The 26,175-nt window shown below is 33.1% G+C and overlaps 1 protein-coding gene and 1 non-coding gene across 2 annotated transcripts; one reads left to right on the top strand and one right to left on the bottom strand.

The window, feature by feature from the left end:
• Positions 1-6,212: 6,212 nt before the first annotated feature.
• On the bottom strand, positions 6,213-8,377 carry LOC133038474 (uncharacterized). The gene is made up of 2 exons (XM_061116638.1): positions 7,325-8,377; positions 6,213-7,166 (listed from the first exon to the last, which is right to left on the bottom strand). Exons 1-2 carry the CDS (start codon positions 8,375-8,377, stop codon positions 6,213-6,215), a joined length of 2,007 nt encoding a protein of 668 aa, XP_060972621.1.
• Positions 8,378-8,435: 58 nt separating this feature from the next.
• Positions 8,436-8,542, top strand: LOC115715355 (small nucleolar RNA R71). Its single transcript, XR_004011231.2, has one exon. It is a non-coding gene; the product is annotated as a small nucleolar RNA R71 (small nucleolar RNA).
• Positions 8,543-26,175: the final 17,633 nt, after the last annotated feature.

The raw sequence follows: 26,175 nt of genomic DNA, 5'->3' as shown, positions 1-26,175 counted from the left end.
TGATTTTCAAATAAGATGTGTAAAATAAGATTATTAAGATATTAGAATCCACAAAATGCAAGTTCAATAATATTTATAAGTATATTGATTCCCAAGTTTTAGATATAGTTGAAATAAATCTCACCATATTTTCCAAAATATATTTTTCATTTAAGTACAAGTTATTTTCAAAAAGGTAGGATTTTTCTTCACTTATAAAATGTATAATTTCTAAGCATTAAATGTGTTACAATTTAATGAAACTACACAAAATCAAAGAAACTATGTTTAGGCAAAATATAACACTTATATTCTAAGAATTAGATGTAAACAATTTAATGAAAGACATTTAATCAAAGAGTATTATATTTTTTGCATAATGAAGAACTAAGTAGAAATATGCTTTAACAATCAAAAATACATGATATTGAAGATTAAAAAGACATATTTTTGATAGAAAAATCCATGAACTTTATAGCACAAATGGGAAATCAACATACAAACATAAACACTATCTAGTTACATTTTGCTTCATCATCATCTTAATAATCTTGAAAAAAGATTAGAAGCTCATAACTAGATAAAAATTACAAAAGATAAACATACTTGACATGCTCTTCAAAGTGTAAAAATGGTAGAAAGTAAATGGTAAAAATGAAGAGTGTGGAATGGAGAAGTGTTTTGGGTTGAAGAGGTGTTTAGGGGGTGAAAAGATGTCTTGGGGGTGAAGAGATGTTTAGGGGGTGAAGAGATGTCTTTTGAAATGGTCTTCCAACACCATATTTATAGGCAAAATTAGAGAATTAAATTATTCAAAATAAATAAATAAAATGATTAATTTAATTAGTGTTGGGAAGAGAATGGATAAATAGAGTATGTGTAAGAGTATTGGAAAAAATAAATGTTTTGTAAGGATGTAAAAGTAGTGAAAGATAGGGTAAAAATAAAATAGGAATGTTTATTTAGGTGAAATAAGTAGAAAAGAGTGAATAGGTATTTAGGTGTAAGTTATGGGAGAAAAATATGGATTTTTGGCTTTTATGTGTATGAGAAAATAAGAATAAAGCAATTAATTTAACAGCTTTTTTTCTTTGTTCTCAGCAGGTGGCAGCTGGCGAGCTGTGATTGGAGGAGAAGCTGACGAGGCGGTTGCGTGGCGCTTGCTGATTGGTTGGGCGCTGACGGAAGTGGTGCCAGCTGGGAAGGAGGCAGCTGATGGCTGGGACCCGCGTGGAAGGAAGGAGAAGAGGGAGCTGATGCTGGGGACCACGCTGCAGGCTTCACTTGCGCCTGTCTGGGGTGAGTTACACTCGCCATCCTCAGCCGCACGATTGGTAAACGGACGGTCCAGATGGGCTGTTGACTTTGACCGAGAGTGGGCTTCTTCTTGGGCTGATTTGATTTTGCTTTTAAAATTGCATTTTTACCCCAATTTCTTCACATCTTCTTCAAATTAATCCATACTTTATCCACCAAATACACCTAGGGGGCGTTTGGTATGAGGTGTTCAAAATAATGTGATTATAGGGAATATTATGAAGGAGAATATGATTATAGTGAAATGTGTAAACTGTGTTTGGTTGTGTAGGGTAATATGTAATCACATTCTCGTTAATTGAATTATACTGTTTGGTTGAGTACAAGAATCTTATATATTATTTTAAAAAATTAAAATTAAAATATTTTTTTATTGTATTTATAGAATGTTAATTATACATAAAATAAAATAATTATTCATTAAAGAAATATATTTATTAATTAGAAAATAATAAATTTTATTGTATTTTTTATTAATTAAAATAAATATTTTTATATATCACTATTATTTATTTTTGTTCGCTATGTCATTTATGTACACCATTCTCATAAAATTTATGTATAATGCATATATAAATTATTGTTAATAACATAAAAATAACTCAGTTATAAAAAAATCGATTTTACAGACTAAATATATATATATCGCAATATTTTATTTATAATAAATTATAATATTAATGATCTTTAAATTTATTTATTAATTTAAAAATGTTATTCAAATTAATATAATGGAAGGGAATAACTAATCCCACTCTTTTTTAATGTATCAACATTCCCCTCCTCAAGGGTATTTATATTACCAAGGGAATGACATTTTAAGATTAAACCTTCCAAACAAACAAGGTAATGTTTAACATTACCATTCCCTTGCTAACATTAACCTATTCCAAACACCCCCCTAAAGATTCATAAAATTAATTAGAAAACTAAAATAAAATTAAAAATAAATACTACATAACATATTATAATAAAATAATTATAAAAACACACAAAAACATATAAAATTACAATAAAGCTAATAAATTCAAAAATAATTAAAAACTTACTAAATTAATTAAAAACTTAAGAACTAAACCAATTTTTAGTTAAAAAAATGTGAAAAATAACTCTAATTTCTAGAGTTATCACAACCCCAAACTTAAAATTTTGCTAGTCCTCGAGCAAAAGAAAAATTAAAAACACACATTTTTTTTTTTTATTTTGGTGATATCAAAAATGTCCTCAAAAATTGCACATTGAAAATAACTTATATAAAATATGAATAAAAATTAAGCTTATGTAATTAATTCTATAGTCAATCTTGCTTTGAAAATATATTTTAAATTCTAAATCTAAAAATCTATTCATCAAATTATTATGTGAATTTTGGAAAAATTATTGCAACAAAATATTTATTTCACATAACAAGATGAATACTTTTTTTTCAAAATTTGATTTTTTAGCAAAATTGACCCAAGAATTAAAAATAAAGCTTAAAAGAGATTCATATTTGTATAAACTAAAATCAAACTCAATCAAGGGTATTATCATAGGAAAAAGGGGATATCACCAAAGGGTTTTTTTTTTTCTTTTTTTTTTTTTTTTTTTTTTTAAGGCATAAATATATATATAGAAAATTAATATATTTTTTTGTTTTTTTTTTTACTAGAAGAATAATAATAAACATTTTTATTTGTTTTTTTTTTTTTATAAAAATATATAATATTACTACTTTAGCATCCAAACAATAATTTTTTTTTTTTTTAGTGAAAAATACTCTACCATTTCTAAGCACATGAAAGAAATAACCATAGGAACTCACCACCCCAAACTTAATTTATGCATTGTCCTCAATGTATCAAAATACAAATATAAATTGAAAGTGAAAGAGTTGAGAGTTTAGAATGGTCATACCTCATCGTGGAGCATGTCAAGAGCAACAAAAAGATAACAAAAATCAAAACAAAAAGTTAATCTAAAACATAAAGAAAAATACATATTACCAAGAATTGATGAGAGCAATTAAGGATCATGGTAAATTGGATCCTCAAGGAGGATTTCATCCACTTCCACATTTTTCAATTCTAAAAATAGTTTCAATTTTTGTCCATTAACTTTGAATACATTACCATTATTAGGATTTTCAATTTCAATGGCTCCATGTGGAAAAACAGTGCGGACAGTGACGAAGCCAGAAATTTAGTTAAGTGAGGGCTTGAATAAATATTAAGTCAAAACTAATAAAAATAATGATAAATGTATCTTTCAAATTTTTATCTTCAACAAAATAAAATAATACTGTTGACAAAAATAAAATAAAATATTGTCAATGGTATTATTTTATTTTTTAATAAAGTATTATTTTTTTATTATTTGTATTGTACTACTTTTAAAATGGGCTTGATTAGAATAAGAGTAGGCTCATGAATCATGATTAAGATATTGAGTGAGGGCTTTTGTGAATTGGACTTTAATAAATTGAGCAAAGTGAATTAATATATGTATATATCTACATATAAAAAATTTGATGTATATATTTGAGTGAGGGCTTTAGCCCACACATGGGCTAAAGTCCCTCCGTCCCTGAGTGCGGATAATGTATGGACCTACCCACCTAGAGCGTAACTTTCCCGGAAAAAGATGCAAACGAGAATTGTATAAAAGGACTTTTTGACCGGGAGAAAAATCTTTTCTCAAGATGTTTTTGTCATGGTAAAATTTCATTCGGTCCTTATACTTTTTCGAATAGTCATAAGCATCATGCCTAAGCTCTTCTAACTCATTCAATTGAAGCTTTCTTTTCTTACCCGCTTTGTCTAAGGAAAAATTAAGTTGCTTAATAGCCCAATAGGCTCTATGTTCTAACTCAACGGGTAAGTGGCATGCCTTCCCATAAACAAGTCTATAGGGAGACATTCCAATGGGCGTTTTGTAAGCAGTACGATATGCCCATAATGCATCAATGAGTCTTAGGGACCAATCTTTCCTAGTGGGGTTGACAGTTTTCTCTAAGATGTGCTTAATCTCCCTATTTGATATTTCAACTTGACCACTAGTTTGTGGGTGATAAGGTGTAGTGACTTTATGTGTAATGCCATATTGTTTCATTAAATGTTCAAAAGGCCTATTACAAAAGTGTGTACCATTATCACTAATGATGGCACGTGGTGAACCTAATCGTGAGAAAATATTTTCTTTCAAAAACTTAAGCACAACTTTATGGTCATTAGTGTGACATGCAATAGCTTCTACCCATTTAGACACATAATCAACACCAACAAGAATGTATAAATTACCAAAAGAATTAGGAAATGGACCCATAAAATCAATGCCCCAAACATCAAATATTTCAACAATAAGAATAGGATTCAAAGGCATCATGTTTCTCCTAGTTACACTTCCTAATTTTTGGCAACGCTCACAAGATTTACAATGCATATAAGTGTCATGAAAAATAGTAGGCCAATAAAATCCACATTGTAAAATTTTCAAAGCAGTTTTCTTACCACTAAAATGTCCACCACATGCATGATCATGACAAAAAGATATGATTTTAGGTTGATCGCAGTTTGGAATGCATCTTCTTATTATTTGATCGGGGCAATATTTAAACAAATAAGGATCATCCCACATGAAATTTTTCACTTCAGCATAAAATTTAGATTTATCTTGTTTAGACCAATGAGAAGGAATTTCACCAGTGACCAAATAATTGACAATATCAGCATACCAAGGAAAAGAAGATACATGCATGAGTTGTTCATCAGGAAAAGTTTCAATGATAGTGGTGGAATCATGATTAGTTTCAACAACAATTCTAGACAAATGATCAGCTACAACATTTTTAGAACCTTTTTTATCACGTATCTCTAAATCAAATTCTTGTAAAAGCAAGATCCAACGAATTAAACGAGATTTAGCATCTTTTTTCGACAAGAGATATTTCAATGCAGCATGATCAGAATAGACAATTATTTTAGATCCTAACAAATAAGACCTAAACTTCTCTAATGCAAACACAACGACAAGCAATTCTTTTTCAGTTGTAGTGTAATTCAATTGAGCTTCATTTAAAGTTTTGCTAGCATAGTATATTACATGAGGTAACTTGTTAATTCTTTGTCCTAAAACAGCACCAATTGCATAATCAGAAGCATCACACATTATTTCAAAAGGAACATTCCAATCGGGAGGGCGAATAATAGGTGCACTAGTTAAAAGGGATTTCAATTTTTCAAAGGCAACATGGCAATCATTATCAAAGACAAAAGCATTTTCTTTTCCAAGTAAATGACATAAAGGGCGTGAAATTTTGCTAAAGTCTTTTATGAATCTTCTATAAAAACCGGCATGGCCTAAGAATGATCTAATTTCTTTTATTGTCTTAGGTGGAGGAAGTTTTGAAATAAGATCTACTTTTGCTTTATCAACTTCTATTCCTTGAGATGAAATCACATGACCTAAGACAATTCCCTTTTTAACCATGAAATGACATTTTTCCCAATTAAGAACTAAATTCATTTCTTTGCAACGAATTAAAACAAGAGAAAGATGGTGCAAACAATCATCAAAAGAATTTCCAAACACGAGAAAAATCATCCATAAACACTTCAAGATTTCTTTCAACCATATCGAAAATATTGCAATCATACATCTTTGAAATGTTGCAGGAGCATTACAAAGACCAAAAGGCATGCGACGATATGCAAAGGTTCCAAAAGGGCAAGTAAAGGTAGTCTTTTCTTGATCTTCGGGGGCAATGGGGATTTGGTTATATCCCGAATACCCATCAAGAAAGCAATAATAAGCATGGCCAGCTAATCGTTCAAGCATTTGGTCAATGAAGGGTAATGGGAAGTGGTCTTTCCTAGTGACACTATTCAACTTTCTATAGTCTATACACACTCTCCACCCAGTTTGGACTCTAGTAGGGATTAACTCATTTTGTTCATTTTTAACAACAGTGATCCCAGACTTTTTGGAACAACTTGAACTGGACTAACCCATGGACTGTCAGAAATAGGGTAAATGATCCCTACATCTAACATTTTAATTACATCATCTCTTACTACCTCTTTCATGTTTGGATTTAATCTTCTTTGACTTTCTCGGGAGGGCTTAGCATTTTCTTCTAAATGAATTCTATGCATGCACACAGCTGGGCTAATTCCCTTAATGTCTCCCATGGTCCAACCTATGGCCTTTTTATGTTTTCTAAGGATATCTAACAACTTTGTTTCTTGTTTTTCATCTAAATCAGATGCAATGATAACGGGATAAGTGTTAGACTCTCCTAGAAATGCATATTTTAAAGTGTCGGGCAAAGGTTTAAGATCTAACTTTGGTGGTTCAGGAGTTGACTCAACATGCTCTAATGGAATACATGGTTCAATTTTGGCTTTCCATTTTTCAGTATCCATTAGTGGGGTAGACTTAAGCAAAGAATTGACATCATGAATAAAATCATCAACATTTAAGCACATTCCAAACATTTTTGCATAAGTTTCAAAAGATTCATTCATGTCCATTTCAAACATATTTTCCGTGTTAATCATGTTTACTTCATGTATTTCCTCACACTCAACAGACTTAGCAACATTAAAAACATTCAATTCAACAGTCATGTTTCCAAAAGATAATTTAAATACACCATTACGACAGTTGATAATTGCATTAGATGTAGCTAAAAATGGTCTACCTAAAATGATGGGTATTTGAGCATGAGCATTTTCAACAGGTTGAGTATCAAGAACAATGAAATCAACAGGAAAATAGAACTTATCCACTTTAATTAAAACATCTTCTATAATACCTCTAGGAATTTTCACAGAACGATCAGCTAATTGAAGTGTTATAGAAGTTGGTTTTAATTCTCCTAGACCAAGTTGCTTATAAACAGAATAAGGCAATAAATTCACACTAGCTCCTAAATCAAGTAAAGCTTTGTTAATAAAATGATCACCAATGATGCATGAAATTGTTGGACAACCAGGATCTTTATATTTCACAAGGCTTTTGTATTGAATTATGGAACTAACTTGTTTGCCTTTTTTGGAACATTAGTGTTTCTTTTAACAGTGCAAAGGTCTTTCAGGAATTTGGAGTAGGCAGGAATTTGTTTAATGGCATCTAAGAAGGGGATGTTGATACTTACTTGTTTGAACACTTCTAAGATGTCACTATATTGGTTGCCTTTTTTGAGTGGAAGTAATCTTTGTGGAAAAGGAGCTTTTGGAATGGAAGGAAGAATTTGATCATTATCTTTTGATAAGTCATTTGTGTTGGAACTTTGGCTTTGGTCTTTTTCAACTTGAGGTGTGTAATCGGGTTTGGCAATTTGTTTTCCGGACCTAAGAGTTGAAATAGACTTAGCTTCTTCTTTATGACTTGGGACTCCTACTTCATATTGGCCTTTAGGATTTGGGACGGGTTGGCTAGGAAATCTCCCTTTTTCTCTCTCAGTTACGGCATTGGCAAGTTGACCCAATTGTGTCTCAAGTTTGGCAATGGATTGAGACTGATTTTGCATGATTTGTTGGGTGGATTGCATGAATTGTTGTAAAGTGTCTTCTAAGGAAGGCTTTCTTTGTGGAGGGTAAGTTTGACTTGGTTGGGCATGATTCGGATTTGGCATGTTGAATTGGTTTCCTTGGTTCATTTGTGGTTGGTTTTGTCTCCATGAAAAATTGGGATGGTTTCTCCAATTAGGATTGTATGTGTTTGAAAATGGGCTATCATTTGGTTTACCATATGAATGTAATGCATTAGCCTCTTCAGAAAATGTTTCAAGAAAAGGAGGACATGATTGATCATTATGACAAGTACTAGCACAAACCTCTTTTTTAGGTTGAACATGAGAATTCATAGTTTGACTTATGACTAAGGCTTCTACTTTTCTTGCTAATTTTTCAAAAGATGTTCTCAAATCAGTTTCTTCTTTAATTTCATATTTTCCTCCTCTTTTAGGTGAATTATTTGCTCTAGACCTAGCCTCAGAATAATTCCATTGTTGTGAATTAACAGACAATTCTTCAAGAGCTTCCCAAGCCTCTTGCCCTTGTAATTTCAAAAATTTTCCGGTATGCATAGATTGAATCATTTGTCGGTTTGAAGGGGTTAAACCATCATAAAAATATTTTACAAGTCTCCATTTTTCAAAACCATGGTGGGGACATTTTAATAATAAATCTTTAAATCTTTCCCAACATTCATAAAATTCTTCATTATCTTTTTGATAAAATTCGGAGATTTCTCTTCTTAAATTATCAGTTTTGGACATGGGGAAAAATTTGGCAAGAAATTTATTAAAAAGTTGTTCCCAAGTGGTTATGGTTCCGGTTGGAAGTGAGTTTAACCAAGCTTTGGCTCTATCTTTTAAAGAAAAAGGAAACAACCTAAGCTTAACCGATTCATCCGAAAAATTTTGAAAACGAAAAGTTGAGCAAATATCTAAGAAATCTTTTACATGCATGTAAGGGTCTTCTCTTTCTAAACCATAAAAAGAAGGCAACAATTGAATGATTGAAGGTTTAAGTTCAAAATGAGTGGCATTAGTAGTAGGCAAAACAATGCATGATGGAGCATTAGTTGAAATAGGTGAAAAATATTCAAGGAGCGTTTTTTCTTGCGCAATATTAGGTTCTTGTTCCATTATGCTTAATTTTTCAAAAACACTTTCAATTTCACCTAAAGTTACTACTCTTTTTACCAAACGATTTTTAGAATCACGTTGCCAATGATGCATGCAATGTCACAAATTTCACAAAGAAACACAAATAACACACAATAATCTCAAGAAGACAAATTTCTGATGTGGAAGATCAGTTATAAACCGCAACCACAGAGCATACTTATAACACAAAGAGATTATGATTTTTTTTGTAAATTTTTAATTTTTCAATTTTTTTTTTTTGGTTTGACTTGTTCCCATGCCTATTTGATTCCACTTACTCACGACTTAATAACAACTCCCCGGGGTTAATTATTAAGTGTGGATGGGAACTTTGCCAAATTTCCTTTAAGCAAAAATTGCTTATGTTGAAAGAACAAGCTTTGTTTTTAATTTTTTTTTTTCAAGTATTTTCTTAAGCAAAGTAAATAAAATTACAACTAAATAAATACAATAATAATGATAGATAGTTATATTAAAGTTAGGAGGCACAAAATGCCATCAACTAACTATAATAATAATAGTAGTAGTAGTAGTAGTAATATTAGTAGCAATAATAAGATTTTAGGAGGCACAAGATGCCATCAACTAAAATGATAAACAAAAATAAAAGCTAGGAGGCACTAATGCCATCACTAGAGGGGATAATAGGAGGCAAAAATGCACTCAACTATCAAGTATGTAGGAGGCACAAAATGCACTCAACTACTAAAAGAAAAAAAGGTTAGGAGGCAAAAATGCACTCAACTAACAAATAGGTAGGAGGCACAAAATGCCATCAACTACAAATAAATATGTATATATATAGTATATAATATATAATATATAACAATATATATGTATAACTTCCCTTTTTTTTTCAACTTTTTTTTTCGATATTTTTTTTTAACTTTTTTTTTTGACGAAAATGAGAAAATAAAAAAATAACTAGTAGAAGAGTATTACTTACCTTGTAGAAAGATCGTTTCTTTCTAGCAACTCCCCGGCAACGGCGCCAAAAACTTGTTGTCCTCAAAAGTGAGTGTTTTAATATTTATACTCGCAAGTGCACGAATCGTTTCGGAATATAGTGTTCATGTAAGTGCAAGGTCGAACCCATGGGAGTTGACTAACATCAAAAGAAACTATTTCAAACAAAATAAGAATATTCTAACCTAGCTCCAAATATTTGATAGGATTTTGGTTTTGCAAAATAAAATAAAAGACAAGTAACTAAAATACTTAAGATTAAAGATGAGTGAGTATGAAAATGATTTTCAAATAAGATGTGTAAAATAAGATTATTAAGATATTAGAATCCACAAAATGCAAGTTCAATAATATTTATAAGTATATTGATTCCCAAGTTTTAGATATAGTTGAAATAAATCTCACCATATTTTCCAAAATATATTTTTCATTTAAGTACAAGTTATTTTCAAAAAGGTAGGATTTTTCTTCACTTATAAAATGTATAATTTCTAAGCATTAAATGTGTTACAATTTAATGAAACTACACAAAATCAAAGAAACTATGTTTAGGCAAAATATAACACTTATATTCTAAGAATTAGATGTAAACAATTTAATGAAAGACATTTAATCAAAGAGTATTATATTTTTTGCATAATGAAGAACTAAGTAGAAATATGCTTTAACAATCAAAAATACATGATATTGAAGATTAAAAAGACATATTTTTGATAGAAAAATCCATGAACTTTATAGCACAAATGGGAAATCAACATACAAACATAAACACTATCTAGTTACATTTTGCTTCATCATCATCTTAATAATCTTGAAAAAAGATTAGAAGCTCATAACTAGATAAAAATTACAAAAGATAAACATACTTGACATGCTCTTCAAAGTGTAAAAATGGTAGAAAGTAAATGGTAAAAATGAAGAGTGTGGAATGGAGAAGTGTTTTGGGTTGAAGAGGTGTTTAGGGGGTGAAGAGATGTCTTGGGGGTGAAGAGATGTTTAGGGGGTGAAGAGATGTCTTTTGAAATGGTCTTCCAACACCATATTTATAGGCAAAATTAGAGAATTAAATTAATCAAAATAAATAAATAAAATGATTAATTTAATTAGTGTTGGGAAGAGAATGGATAAATAGAGTATGTGTAAGAGTATTGGAAAAAATAAATGTTTTGTAAGGATGTAAAAGTAGTGAAAGATAGGGTAAAAATAAAATAGGAATGTTTATTTAGGTGAAATAAGTAGGAAAGAGTGAATAGGTATTTAGGTGTAAGTTATGGGAGAAAAATATGGATTTTTGGCTTTTATGTGTATGAGAAAATAAGAATAAAGCAATTAATTTAACAGCTTTTTTTCTTTGTTCTCAGCAGGTGGCAGCTGGCGAGCTGTGATTGGAGGAGAAGCTGACGAGGCGGTTGCGTGGCGCTTGCTGATTGGTTGGGCGCTGACGGAAGTGGTGCCGACCGGGAAGGAGGCGGTGATGGCCGGGACCCGCGTGGAAGGAAGGAGAAGAGGGAGCCGATGCGGGGACCACGCCTGCAGCTTCACTTGCGCACGTGCGGGGTGAGTTACACTCGCCATCCTCAGCCGCACGATTGGTAAACGGACGGTCCAGATGGGCTGTTGACTTTGACCGAGAGTGGGCTTCTTCTTGGGCTGATTTGATTTTGCTTTTAAAATTGCATTTTTACCCCAATTTCTTCACATCTTCTTCAAATTAATCCATACTTTATCCACCAAATACACCTAAAGATTCATAAAATTAATTAGAAAACTAAAATAAAATTAAAAATAAATACTACATAACATATTATAATAAAATAATTATAAAAACACACAAAAACATATAAAATTACAATAAAGCTAATAAATTCAAAAATAATTAAAAACTTACTAAATTAATTAAAAACTTAAGAACTAAACCAATTTTTAGTTAAAAAAATGTGAAAAATAACTCTAATTTCTAGAGTTATCAGTATATTGCGTCCACGTGAACAAGCCAACCTGGCACTTAACAGCTAAATTTGGACAGAAAGGGTAAATTGCTAACAAAATAGTGGTTTTGGGGGTTACCCGCAGAAATTTGGGTTGTGGGAGTTTAATGAAACCAAAACAAAAGTATTGGGGGTTTTGCCGCCATTTACCCTTAATTTTATTGTATTTTTAATTTAGTTTTACTCGTGTTTGGAGTAATTTTACGCTTGTTATCTTTTATTTTTGTAGATTTAAAATAGAAGAAGATTTAAAAAATATCAAAAGAAACTAAGATGAAAAAAAAAAAGATAAAAGATCGCATAAAAGATAGTTGTGCAAAATTGAGATTCGGCCTAAGAAAAAAAGATTTGACACCTTGAAAATGTGGGAAAGTACACACGGGCTGCAACCCGTATCGTGAAAAGCAGGCCCCTTCGTGTGAAAAATGCACACGGGTCGCGGCCCAGGAAAGGCATGCCGCAGCCCGCCCCTATTCTGAAGCAGAAAAAGATTTATTTCTCAACGTGGGCTTATTGTGGTGGCCTAATTCAAAGCTGAATAGGATTTTTAGCATGTGCAATTGTTCTATCTTTTGTCCCTCAATAACTATATAAGGAGTGAACTTCAATTGATTTCGGTAAGCAATTCAAAAGGAAATAAAAAGGCAGAAAAAAACGAATTTCAGAGACCGACTTCAATACTGAAGGCATTCTTCAGAGGGTTTTCAGCATTCTTTTCTTCACTATTTTCTTCTCTTTTCTTAAGTTAATATGTGTGATTTTGCTACAATGAACATGAGTAGCTAAACATTTAATTAGGGTCTAGATTGAGATTGTTTGGTATTGTTTTATAGTTCTAATATGATTTATTTTCCCTTAATTTCTATGTATTCTATTTCATTCGTACTTAATTACTTTTAATTGACTGATCACCAATTAACTAACTATGATTTTGATGCGAGATCTGAGAAGTGAGTGTCAATTATGCTACAGTGAAATAGAACTGAATGTGATATAGGACGATAGTACTTGTATGGTTTAGATAGCTTATAGGGTTTCTGTGTTTAATGTCTGTTGCATGTTTAATTTATCACGAGAGTAGAAAATTTGCATGTAATTGAGATTTATATATCTGAGAAGATTATAAATTACCTTAGTAAACCTATTATTGCATAGAAATTAGTAATAGGAATATAATCATATTAGGCTATAATCAATAGATACAATTGAAATTGAAAGCCCTAACTTTAATCATCGTTAATTTCCTTTTTGATTTATTTGCTTCTTAATTTCACTGTTTCTTTAGTATTTCTAAATTTAATTTTCTCTTAACTTTGACATAACCAAATAGAAGTAAAGATTTAATTTTAAAGTACTTAACTACAATTCTTGTGGGATCAACCTCACACTTTGTAAGTCTATTACTTGTTTACGATACGTACACTTGCGTGTTGAAAATACCACAACAAGGTGTCGTACAAGCCTTGAGGTAAGTTCTTCACTTGTTCTTGGTGATTTCTAGAGTTTTAGGTTGAGTTTTTTTGGGGATTTTGAATGATTTTAGGCATGTAGATTTGGTTAAGTTCAGAGCATGTTTTTAAGTTTAATTTAAGGTTGTTTATGTTGTACTTTCAAGCTTTATTGGTTGGTATACTTTGATTTGGGTGAGTTGAGTTCAAGAACTCACTCAACAGTTGTGTTTTTGTGATTTAAGTTTATTGTTAGTTTTGAGTGTCGGGATATGTTGTGTAGGAGATTCATCATTCTGGGGTGCTGTGTAGGAGATTGCACTAACGCTCACACTTCCTCTTCTTCAACCTCTCTCAGGTATCTTTTTTGCGAGTTTCTCGTGCTTTTTGCAAGATGGGGTCCACCCGAGATTGTGGCCACGTATCCATCCACCGGAGTTGGGGCAAGTTTGGGAGGATATGGGGTTCCATGTTTCGGTGCGAGTAATGCTACCCTATCTGGCACTGGTGGAGTAGGGAGTGCAGGCAGGGATGTTCTAAGAGCTTGAGAACGTCTTACCCCCTGCGGGGGATTTACGACATTTTGTTATCCCAAAACGATCACATGCCCGTGGATGACCCCCTATCCAAAGTAAATGATTGGAACTCAGACCCATTGTCCCAAATGTCTTGCTCAGACCAAAGTTTTAATCTCATCCTTTAGATAATCACACTCGTTAGTGGTGTGACCCTTCTCTCTGTGATACTCACATTCTTTGTTCTAATCACATCTATTTCTTCCTCCGTGTGGCATTCGCGGAGGCTTTCTGTAGTGGACCATGTTATAGATCGCTTTGTAGACGTTCTCTCGTGTGTCAATCAAACTAGTATACTTAAAGTATTTTGGATCATACTCTTTTCTCAGCTTCTTTGAAGAGTCGTTATAGTTATTGCCCTTGTCCCTTCTTTTGTTCCGAGAGTGGCTCACAGTTGATTTTGGAGCCTCTATTTTCACCTATCCAGGAGCCACACTACACTTGGTATGTGTTGCCCCATACTTAAGAAAATGGGTATATGTAGGTGCGAGACCGAAGGTAGTGGGTAGGGGTGTTCATCAAACCGCTCAAACTGTCCGCATCGCACCACTCCGTAAAAAAATACAGTTAAAAATTCTTTGTAGTGCATTCGCGGTTTGAATTTTTCCTAAATCCATCCGTATTTTTGTTAAAAAAAAATCTAACTCCTAAAAATATTTTAAAAAACTGTGCATTCGCATTTTTATATTATTTTTTTGGTTAATTATAAAAAAAAAAAATCTTTTTTTTTTACATTGGAAGAGAAGGATTTGAAGAAGAAAAATTTAAAACCACTAAATTATATAACTATATAAAAATTAAAAAAAAAAATCGTTAATTGTCTTACACTTCTCAATAACAACACAAAATAAGTAGAGAACATGTTGGTGTGGAGTCATGTCTTTTGACATGTTTTTTCTCTCTGCTGTAGAGTGTTGATTTGATCAGTAAAAGTTTTGTTATTTTCGTTTCCTAAGATGGCGTCAAGTAGTCGAGTGATGGAAGAACTAGAACATAGATGGGATACAATATGTCTAGAAGAAGAGGAAGAGAGTGAAGAGATACTGGAAGATGAGGAAGATGGCAATCCTGAGTTTGATGTAAGATGGAGTCTTGTAGGGAAATTGTTAACAGGCAGAATATCAGATTACAAGGTCTTCCAAAATATGATAGCAGATTTATGGAAGCCAGGCAAAGGAATGACTGTTAAGATTCTAGAGCAGAACTGATTCTTGTTTCAATTCTATCACGAGATTGACATTCAGCGTGTGATCAATGGTAGCCCATGGACATTTGATCGGAAGCATTTGATCTTGAAGAGACTGAAGGCAGGGGACAATCCGAGAATGGTGGAATTGGATACGATTGACATGTGGGTTCAGATCCATGATTTACAATCTGGATTCAAAACAGAGCAAGCAGTTCAGAAAGCTGGGAACTACATTGGCACATTTCTTGGTTCGGATCCTAATAATTTTCATGGTATTTGGCGTGACTACCTTCGGGTACGGGTTTCTATCTCTTTACACAAACCTCTGAAGAGGATAATGAAGTTCCGGAAACGTGATGGTGAAACATTTTGGGATAATTTCAAATATGAGAAAGTCCCCACATTTTGCTTTATATGTGGTATTATGGGACGTTCTGAGACCTTTTGTGCTAAGTTATATGATACCCTTGTAGCAAACCTTACGAAGCCATACAGATTCTTTATGAAAGCTCCACCTAGAAGGAACAATTTTTTGACTGCTTCTCCATGGCTTCGGCAACATGAAGCAACTCAGATGGATACTGGCGGCAAGAATTCTGATGAAGATATTAAAGTTAATGCTCCCCATGATACTCGGCTTGATGATAGGGAGGATAATATTCAAAGGAACAAATATGGAAACTTGCATGGTTATGGGAAGGATATTGCCTACAATTCGGGAGCTGCTAATGTAAAGTCGAATATGGCTTTAAATGAGCCAGTTGTCTTGGTCAAAGAGAATCAAGTTTTATTCTCATCTGATATGGAATTATCAATATCTGAGCTTAAAAGGAGACGTGTTGGGCTTGTCAATACTAATGACCCAACTGGGCCTATAGTAGATGATATGGAACATGACAAAAATGATAATGAGGAGGCAATAGAGATAATTTCAGAAAACGGAGTCATGGTGGGTTTTGGTGTCCAGGCCCACCAAGCATTATGAGCACTCTGAGTTGGAACTGCCGTGGGCTTGGGAACCCACGGGCCATTCAGTTCCTGGAGGATATTTGTTTCCAAAAGAAGCCCAAATTTCTTTTCTTATGTGAGACTCTTTGCACCAAAGAATTGGTGAACCATGTACGGGTTAGACTTGGTTTTGAGGGAGTTTTTTCAATCGATGCTGATGGAAGAAAGGGAGGTCTTGCTCTGTTCTGGAAATCGAATGATGAAGCTAAGTTACTGGGTTTTTCTCAACATCATATCGACTTGGAGGTTATAAGGCATGGGAGTTTGGAGGTTAACTGGCTTGTATGGCGAACCTAACAGACAATTACGACATCAAACTTGGCAGCTTCTTCGAAGCCTCTCTCTTGAATCAACACTTCCATGGTGTGTAATTGGTGATTTCAATAACATAGCCAGCAATGAGGAGAAGAAAGGAGGTCGTCCATATCCTGCTGCTTTAATCTCTGGTTTTCAATCGGCCCTTGATGATTGTCATCTTATTGACTTGGAGGTTCGTGGCTATCCATTTACTTGGGAACGTGGAAAAGGAACTGACCATTGCATTGAAATTCGCCCAGACAAAGCTGCTGTTACCCATGAATGGTTAGTCATTTTTAATCACTCTACTCTTACCAATATTGACTACACTTGCTCTGATCATACACCCATATTTTTACAACCTGAAACTCTGTCCACTGCTGCCTCTTTTCACTGCTTTCGGTATGAAAATGTATGGTCCCGTGAACCAATTTGCTCCCAGTTGGTTGAAGATTGCTGGTTTAATTCGCAAGGCTTATCTCTGTCTGGTAGAATAAAACAATGTTCAATTCGATTGGAGGAATGGGGAAAGGAAATCTTAGGGAATTTTAAGAACCGTATTGCCCAAAGCAAGAAGCGTATGACCAGAATGAAAAGCCAGACGAGTTCGTTCCTGTATACTGAATTCGAAAGCGAACAAAATAATTATTTCGAATTATTGGCTCAACAGGAGATTTATTGGAGCAGAGATCGAAACAGTTTTGGCTTCATAATGGTGACAAGAATACCAAGTATTTCCATGCTTCTGCAAGTGCTAGAAAGAGAAACAATCAGATACGTCAATTGCAAAATACTGCTGGGGTGTGGACCGATTGGGCAACTAGCCTTGATCAGGTAATTGTCCAGTATTTTGATGACCTGTATACTGCTGGTTGTTCGACAAATGCTAGGGTTATTAGAGAGATTAATTGCACTGTTAGTACCATACAAAATGAAGAACTCTTGAACCCAGTTTCTTGCGAAGAAGTGAGACTTGCCTTGTTCCAAATGCACCCTCACAAAGCTCCAGGGCCAGATGGGATGGGTCCGGGTTTCTTTCAACATCACTGGAATACTGTTGGGTTAGATGTGGTTAAAGTTGTTCAGGATTTCTTTCATTCAGGCTCCTTCCCAAAAGAGTTGAATGAAACTAATCTTGTTTTAATCCCTAAAAAGAAGAATGTCGCTACTGTTGGAATTATATTTATCCAGGATCTTAGATCTACTTACAAGTATGTTGATTTAACAACCTAATATTGAACTTCTAAAACGATGAACTAAACACATAAAAGTTAAGAATAACTTACAGTGATTGCAGCGGAATTAATGTCTCCTTCCACTCAGATCTCTAACCCTTGATTCCTGTCTGTAGCAGAGTATAATCAAGATCTGAGCCCGAAAGTTCTTCAGTTGGATGTGATCCTTCACCGTCTTCCAAACTATAATGAGGTACTGAATGATGTGTGTGGGCACTTCTCTCTCACTAGGAATTTCGAAATTTCTCTCTTGTTTTCTCTCTTGATTTCGTGTGACACACAATGCAAAGCAAAGTTTTCTCATGCACAAGAAGAGTAGAGAGGGGCGGCTATAAATAGGAAAAGGGAAGACCACAACTTTCCAAATAAACAGTTTCCTCTTTTACTGTGTAATTGAATAACTGCCTTATTTAGTGTGATTCACCACTTTCCTATTTAGGCTAGGCTTTGATTAGCAATTATATGACAAATTAAATTGAAAATAATAATTGGGAAACATGCAATCATGTGGCCGGCCATGGTGTGTATGGGCCTCACATGGATTTTGCAGTTTCCTCAATTTTATTTCTATTTCTCCAAAAATGCCATTTTTCCAATTCTAATCATTTAAATGCCAAAACTAATTATTTAATAACTAAAATAGATTATTAAATAATATTGCCATTTAAAATAATTATTAATTTAGACATGCAAAGTCTCATAATTAATAATTAAACCTAGAAATCCTTTTATTTACAATTTCATCCCTAAACTGTGAGAATTCACAAATTAGACATAGTCTAACTTTTAGAATTATAATTGATTAATCATAAATCAATTATAGAGTCTTACAAACAGTATAGTCTCAACTAGAATGTGGACCATGGATCTATATTCTGAGCTTCCAATAAGTTGAACCGATTTACCAAGTAAATCCCTAACTTATTAATTCCTCGTTGAATCCACTCTTAGAACTCGGAACTGCACTCTCAGACTTATATAGAGCATATCATATGTTTCACGATATCAATATGCTATCTCATTTAACCATTGTTATAATCTTAATGTGATTTAAAGATCCTCTATATAGATGATTTACATCGAGACGGGACCAATTTACCGTTTACACCCCTCAATGTATTTTGCCCATTTGAACACTTAGTTACCTGTAAATGATGTTTTAGTGATCTAATATATAGTCACTGAAACAAGAGCTCATCCATTTACTTCTATTTAACTAAGCTCAAAAGGAATCATCACTTTACTTCTATACACCAGTAGAAGCTATAGATTTCCATATTTATGTTTAACACTCCCATTCAGTTATGCTATCATGTTCCCAAAATATATGTATTATCCTGACCCAAAGGTAGGCTTTAACTAATAAATCAAAGAACAATAATAGCACTCCTGAGATTGAGCCTAAGCATATCAGGATTTAGATTCTCTTAATCTAAGATCAACTTCTGACATTGACTTGGAAAGATACAACGGTAAGTTTACAATATCTTTAACCAAGTTCAATATCGGTCCAGTCCAATGCATACTCCATGCATTCGAAACCAAGATACTTTGCCAATGTTACGGAAAGAACATAACACTTACTCCAAGTGTAAGTATACTTCATCGTCGATTATCACATCGGTGTAAATCCAAAACAACGATGAACGGGGACCAAATCTTTTGAATCATATAATCACAATCACATTCCACCGTATTGACGATACCGTAATTGTGAATAACTATATGTTACGGATTTAATCGATTTTGTGCATATATCAAGTATATGTATTAAACCATAAACATGTAACATACATGTAATCATACTTCACTTCTAAATTGATAACTAATCAGATTGTAATGAGTTTTATTTAGGGCATAAAACCCAACAAACTCCCACTTGCACTGACATAAAACAAGTTGTGCATATTACAATCAATCTTTTGTCTTGATCCTCTGATCAAGTGTAGTATATTTGAATCCATCCATATATCTGGAACCAGGTTCATAAGACTCATGAAACCTCCCTAACTTATGCTTTACTCATCAAGGGATACTGAAATCCTTACTGCCCATTAAGTACATCTGAACGACCAGAAGACATATCTCTCAAACTTTAAAATTTGGAATTGAGATAAAGTAGTGTAGAATTTTCTTCAGTAAAATAACTTTCTGGTAATTTTGAATTTACAAAGTTATATCTTCTCTGATGAAGCTTGAATTATTATAGATGGGTTTTAACACTCTTCTATAATGATTCCTCCATCCCCAGAGTAACCACCATCTCACAATTTTTTAATGAGTCGGTGTGCATATCAGGATCACTAATGCATAGTTCCTTAATAACATATACGTCACTTTTGTAAATCTTTCTTGATTGTCCCCTAATGTTCCCCATTTGATTACATCTCAGATGGCTCCCACTCAATAGCAGATATCTGGTTAGAAACTTTTAACCTTTTACTATTATTTCTGGGAACATCTCATTGTGACTTATTATCCTAAGCTGAAACTGTAAGTTTCTTTAAGATTAGGTCAACAACATAGCAGTCTAGTATTTGAAGTGTAAAATACTTGCTAGAGATTTAAGCAATCAAATCAAGATACCATAAAATGTTATGAGAAATAGACATCTTGAATCAAGTCTTTCGAATGGACTGTGCAAGAATTCTTCTATCTTACTCTCATAATTCTGATAAGTTGTTTCTATCCATGTGAATGGTTAGACTTGTTTTTATCAGAGGTGTTCTTAAGTTCCTATCACAATTATCAACCAAACGAAGATGGGTAAAGAATTTTAATATTCTCCCACTCAACCAAGGTAATGTGAAACATTATCAAAGAACTTTAATGGTATCAATAACTATTACAACAGTAAATCTAAACTGGAACATATAATCAAGATCAAGGATTTATTCTGATAATAGCTAATTTATTATATTATTTCCATGTTTAAAATTATGTGTCACAAAGGGTACTGTAGAATAAAGTCCACCCCTAAGTTTATAGAGATTATGGTCCACCCCTAAAGGTTGTAAATCTCTAAGTGTGATAGAGAGTCTGTGGAGTTGAATATAATCCAGAGTTCATTAGATATAAAAAATCGTTTGAACTGCATATTATTCTTAACTTTTCTCCACCCCTATCAGATCAAAAGATCTTTTTATTAAACAAATTCTCAAATAATTGTTTTTGGAACTAACAATTATTCATAAACATAGAAATAATTTCTAGTGTTTATGTAGTAATAACTCTGTAAGGAGTTTAAATACCTTTTGAATTTGCATCAATAATAAAAACACATACACATTCAAACATAATAAATATAATAATCGGTAATAGATAAGATAAAGTACTGAAGCTCAGCTCATAAATTGCAATATAATTGAAAAAGATATTTTATTATAAACCCAAAAAAAATTGTTTGCAATATTTATGAGAACCAAACAGGGAATTAAGATCCCAAAACTTGAAATCCAAATTGTTTGAAAAACTAAACAATTAATTCAAATGAAAGAGCTTCTTCTTTATTGTAGACAATCTCCATCCACCATCCAGCTTTCTAATCCAACTCGCTAAGACAGCACCCGAGTTTAAGAAGCTTTAGCTATAAGAAGAATAATAAACAAGGTTAGTAGTCCAGAATTAATAATCCAAAAGGATAATAATTCACTAAAAACACATCAGTTTATTAAGAAAATACTGTTGGGTTTTATGCCCTAAATAAAACTCATTTCATATAATCAGATTTACTCATTAATAAAGATCAGAAATAACATTTTATGTTGCATGGTTCACATGATTTATTTCATGATTATATGTGTATATAATGTATGAATTCTTTTTAAGTCCAGAACATATGAGTTGGTTAAAGATTATAGTGTTGTCAGCACAGTGAAATATAATCTTTATTATATGTTCAAAAGTTGATTCTCTGATTTGTCAGAACACTGGATTTAGACTGACATGGTATAATCAGCGATAGGTATTCTTACACCTTGGAAAAGTGTTATGTCCTTTCCAGGACATTGGCAAAGTTTACCAGTATCGGATGTATGGAGTATACATCGGAAGGGACCGATATTGAACTTTGATTAGATATGTTAAAACTTACCGTAATATCTATTCAATTCAATATCAACTGTTGATCCTAGATCACATGATCGAAATCCTGATATGGTTAGGCTCAATTTCAAGAGTGTTATTCGTGTTCTTTGATTTGTTAGTTAAGCCTAGTTTTGTATCAGGGTGATACGTACATTTTGGGAACACGGTAATGCAATTGAGTGGGAGCGCTAACATAAATATGGAATCTATAGCTTCTATTTGGCAAATAGAAGTAAAGGATGATTTCCTTCGAGCTTAACCAAACGAAGATAAATGGTGGAGATCTTATTTCACTTAGGTGAAATATCATTTATACAGGGTTAAGTGTTTTAAGGATAAAATACATTGTAGGGTGTTACGGTAATTTAATCCCTGTACAGTGTAAATCATCTATATAGAGAATCATTGATCACATTAGGGTTATAACAATGGATAACTAATGACGTGTCTATATCGTGGAACATATAGAGCGTTTCTATATGACTGAGAGTGCAATTCCAAGTTCTAAGTGTGGATTCAATGAGGAATTAATAAGTTAGGGAATTTGCCTGGTAAATTCGGTTCGACTTATTGGAAGCTCGGTTATATAGACCCATGGTCCCCATACTAGTTTTGACCATACTGCTTGTAAGACTCAGTTAATTGATTTTAATTAATCAATTATAATTCTAAAAGTTAGACTATGTCTACTTTATGAATTCTCACAGTTTAAGGATGAAATCGTAAAGAAAAGGGTTTCTAGGTTCAATTATTAATTAAGAGACTTTGTATGTCTAATTAATAATTATTTTAAATGACAATATTATTTAATAATCTATTTTAGTTATTAAATAATTAGTTTTGGCATTTAAATGATTAGAATTGGAAAAATGGCATTTTTGGAGAAATAGAAATAAAATTGAGGAAACTGCAAAATCCAAGTGAGGCCCATTTCCCTCTATGGCCGAGCACTCCCTTTGTGTTTCCCAATTATTATTTTTATTTTTTAATTGCCATGTAATTGCTAATCAAAGCCTAGCAAAAATAGGAAAGTGGTGGATCAAACGAAATAAGGCAGTTGATCAATTACACAGTAAAAGAGGAAACTGTTTATTTGGAAAGTTGTGCTCTCCCTTCTCCCTATATATAGCAGCCCTTGTTATCTTCTCTTGATCATCATAATAAGCCTATAAGCCACGAAATTCAAGAGAGAAAAAGAGAGAAAAATTCGAAATCCTTGTGAGATGAGTAGTGCCCACACACATCAAGTGGTATCTCAATCATAGTATGTAAGACTATGGAATTTCTGCATCAAAGAAGGAGAAAAGAAGATCCAGGTTCAGATCTTGGTGATGCTCTGCTACAGAAAGGAATCAAGGGCTAGAGATCTGAACGGAAGGAGTCATATTATTCCGCTGCACCCACTGTAAGGTTTTCTAACTTTATATGTGTTTATTTTCATTGTTTTAGAATTCATATTAGGTTGTTAATCCAACATACTTGTTAGTAAATCTAGATTCTGGTAAAATAATTTCCAACAAATACCTTGTTTCTTTGCGAGATACTTAGGACATTGGGATTTCCACTGGCCTTTCTCATTGCAGTAGAAACACTTTCCTTTTGGTGTATTTCCAGAAGCTCCAGCATTTTTGTTCCTAGCTGCATTCGCAGCTTGAGCTCGCTTCTTGGCATTTTTCCACTTCTTCTTATGATTGGATTTGGAAGTAGAAGCAACAAGTGCCTCAGGATTACTCGTCTTATTACCGTTTCCAGAATTTTGAGGTTTATTCCCTCTTTTCTTGGGACCTCCAATCAAATTTTCATATGTCTGAAGGTCATTGACTAAAGTATGAAAGTCTTGCTCCTTCTTATTCATGACATAATTTTATGTGTATGGCAGAAAATCTGGAGTCAGGCTATTCAAGATGAGACTCACTTGAGTAGTCTGATCCATTTCAGCACCATGATTCTGGGCTTCTTGGAAATAACTAGCCATCTGGAGAAGGTGATCACGCACATTCTGATGGGGTTCCATCCGTGCGTTGATAAATTTCTTAGTCGCGTCAAAATGAGACTGGATAGATGCCATATCGAATATCTCAGTTAACTGCGTCATGATTTCTGCAGCCGTGACAGTGTTTGCAAACCTTGTTTTCAAGGTGTCAACCATGCTAGAAAGCATGAAGTAACGAGCTTTATTGTTAGCATTATGCTAACGCTCGAACTTCTCTTTCACAGTTTTGGTTGCATTTGTTGGGTTTTATGCCCTAAATAAAACTCTTTACAATCTGATTAGTTATCAATATAAGAAATTTGAAGTGATTGATGTTTGCATGAATTTTACATGCTAATGGTTTAATATGTTTAAATGTGTTTATTACATTCATACACACAAAATCAGTTAAATCCAGATCATATGTTTATTCACAATTACAGTATCGTTAACACAGTGGAATGTGATTGTGATCATATGAATCAAAAGTTTTGGTCCCTGTTTCATCAGTGTTATTGGATTTACACTAATGTGATAATCAACGATGATGTGTACTTACACTTGGAGTAAGTGTTATGTTCTTTCCAGGACATTAGTAAAGTATACTAGTTTCGAATGTATGGAGTATACATTGGACTGGACCGATATTGCAACTAAGTTAAGATATTACAAACTTACCGTTATACATATCTTTACAAGTCAATATCAGTAGTTGATCTTAAGATTAAAAGAATCTAAATCCTGATATGCTTGGGCTCAACTCAAGAGTGCTATTCATGTTCTTTGATTTATTAGTTAAGCCTACTTTTGGGTCAGGGTGATACGTATATTTTGGGAACATGATAGTATGATTAAGTGGGAGTGCTGAACATAAATATGGAATCTATAGCTTCTACTGGTGTATAGAAGTCAAGTGATGATTCCCTTCGAGCTTAGCAAATAGAAGTAAATGGATGAGCTCTTGTTTAACTGACTAATTATTAGATCACTAAACACCATTTACAGGTAGCTAAGTGTTTTAAGGGGCAAAATACATTGAGGGGTGAGAACGGTAAAGAAATCCCATCTCGATGTAGATCATCTATATAGAGGATCTTTAAATCACAATAAGATTATAACAATGGTTAAATGAGATAGTATATTGATATCGTGGAACATACAATATGCTCTATATAAGTCTGAGAGTGCAATTCTAAGTTCTAAGAGTGGATTCAACGAAGAATTAATAAGTAGGAATTTACTTGGTAAATTTGGTTCACTTATTGGAAGCTCAGCATATAGATCCATGGTCCCCATTCTAGTTGAGAACATTCTGCTTGTAAGACTCATTAATTGATTCGTGATTGATCAATTATAATTCTAAAGTTAGACTATGTCTAATTTTATGAATTTTCACTAAGCAGGGGTGAAATTGTAAAGAAAAGAGTTTTCTAGGTTTATTTATTTATTAATGGACTTTATATGTCTAATTAATAATTAAATTAAATGACAATATTATTTAATAATCTATTTTAGTTATTAAATAATTAGTTTTGGCATTTAAAAGGTTAGAATTGGAAAATTGGCATTTTTCAGAAAATAGAGATAAAATTTGGTAAAACTGCAAAATTAAGTGAGGCCCAATACTACACCATGGCCGACCACTTAAGTTGGTTTTTCAAATTAATATTTTCATTATTTTAATGCCAAATAAATCCTAACCTAAACCTAGTAGTTGCCTATAAATAGAAAGTGATGGCTCAGTCACAACACATGCTTTCACAAGTTTTTAACAAGCCTTTCTGACAGAAATTTCTCTATTCAGAAAAACTGAGCCTTCCCCACTTTCTATACCTGGCTGAAATCCCTCTCTCTTTTCCCTTCATCTTTTTCGTGAACCTAGTGAAAGAGTAAGTGCCCACACACAGCAAGCAGTAACTCAATCATAGATTGGAAGACTGTGAAGGATCAAACTTGAAGAAGAAGGACATTCGGGCTCAGATCTTGATTATACTCTGCTACAGAAAGGATTCAAGGGTTAGAGATCTGAGGGGAAGGAGACATTAATTCCGCTGCATCAATGTAAGGTTTTCTTAACTTTATATGTGTTTAATTTATCGTTTTAGAAAGTTCATATTTAGGGTGTTTAAACAACATACTTGTGAGTAGATCTAAGATCCTGGTAAAATATATTCCAATAGCATTGTCACTTGGCTGCTCAGGGGACGACTCAGTCAACACAAACGAGGCACTTTCACCTATGAGAGCAATATGAATGTTCTCTCTCCACTTTGGGAAGTTAGACCCATTTAGCTTATTTTCAGTTAAGAGTGACAACATGGGATTTGACATTGCAATTCAGGATACTACAAGATAACACATAGATATCAATTATGGTTTATCACAAAATCTTATTTAGAAATTATTAGCACACAGCAAGTAGGAATGACTAGAGAAAATACAAAAAAAAATTCAATCCTAA

This window comes from Cannabis sativa, chromosome 5 (assembly GCF_029168945.1).
Source record: "Cannabis sativa cultivar Pink pepper isolate KNU-18-1 chromosome 5, ASM2916894v1, whole genome shotgun sequence".
Lineage (NCBI taxonomy): Eukaryota > Viridiplantae > Streptophyta > Magnoliopsida > Rosales > Cannabaceae > Cannabis > Cannabis sativa.
The sequence above is the reverse complement of the archived record's forward strand: the minus strand, read 5'-3'. Positions and strand labels throughout refer to the sequence as shown.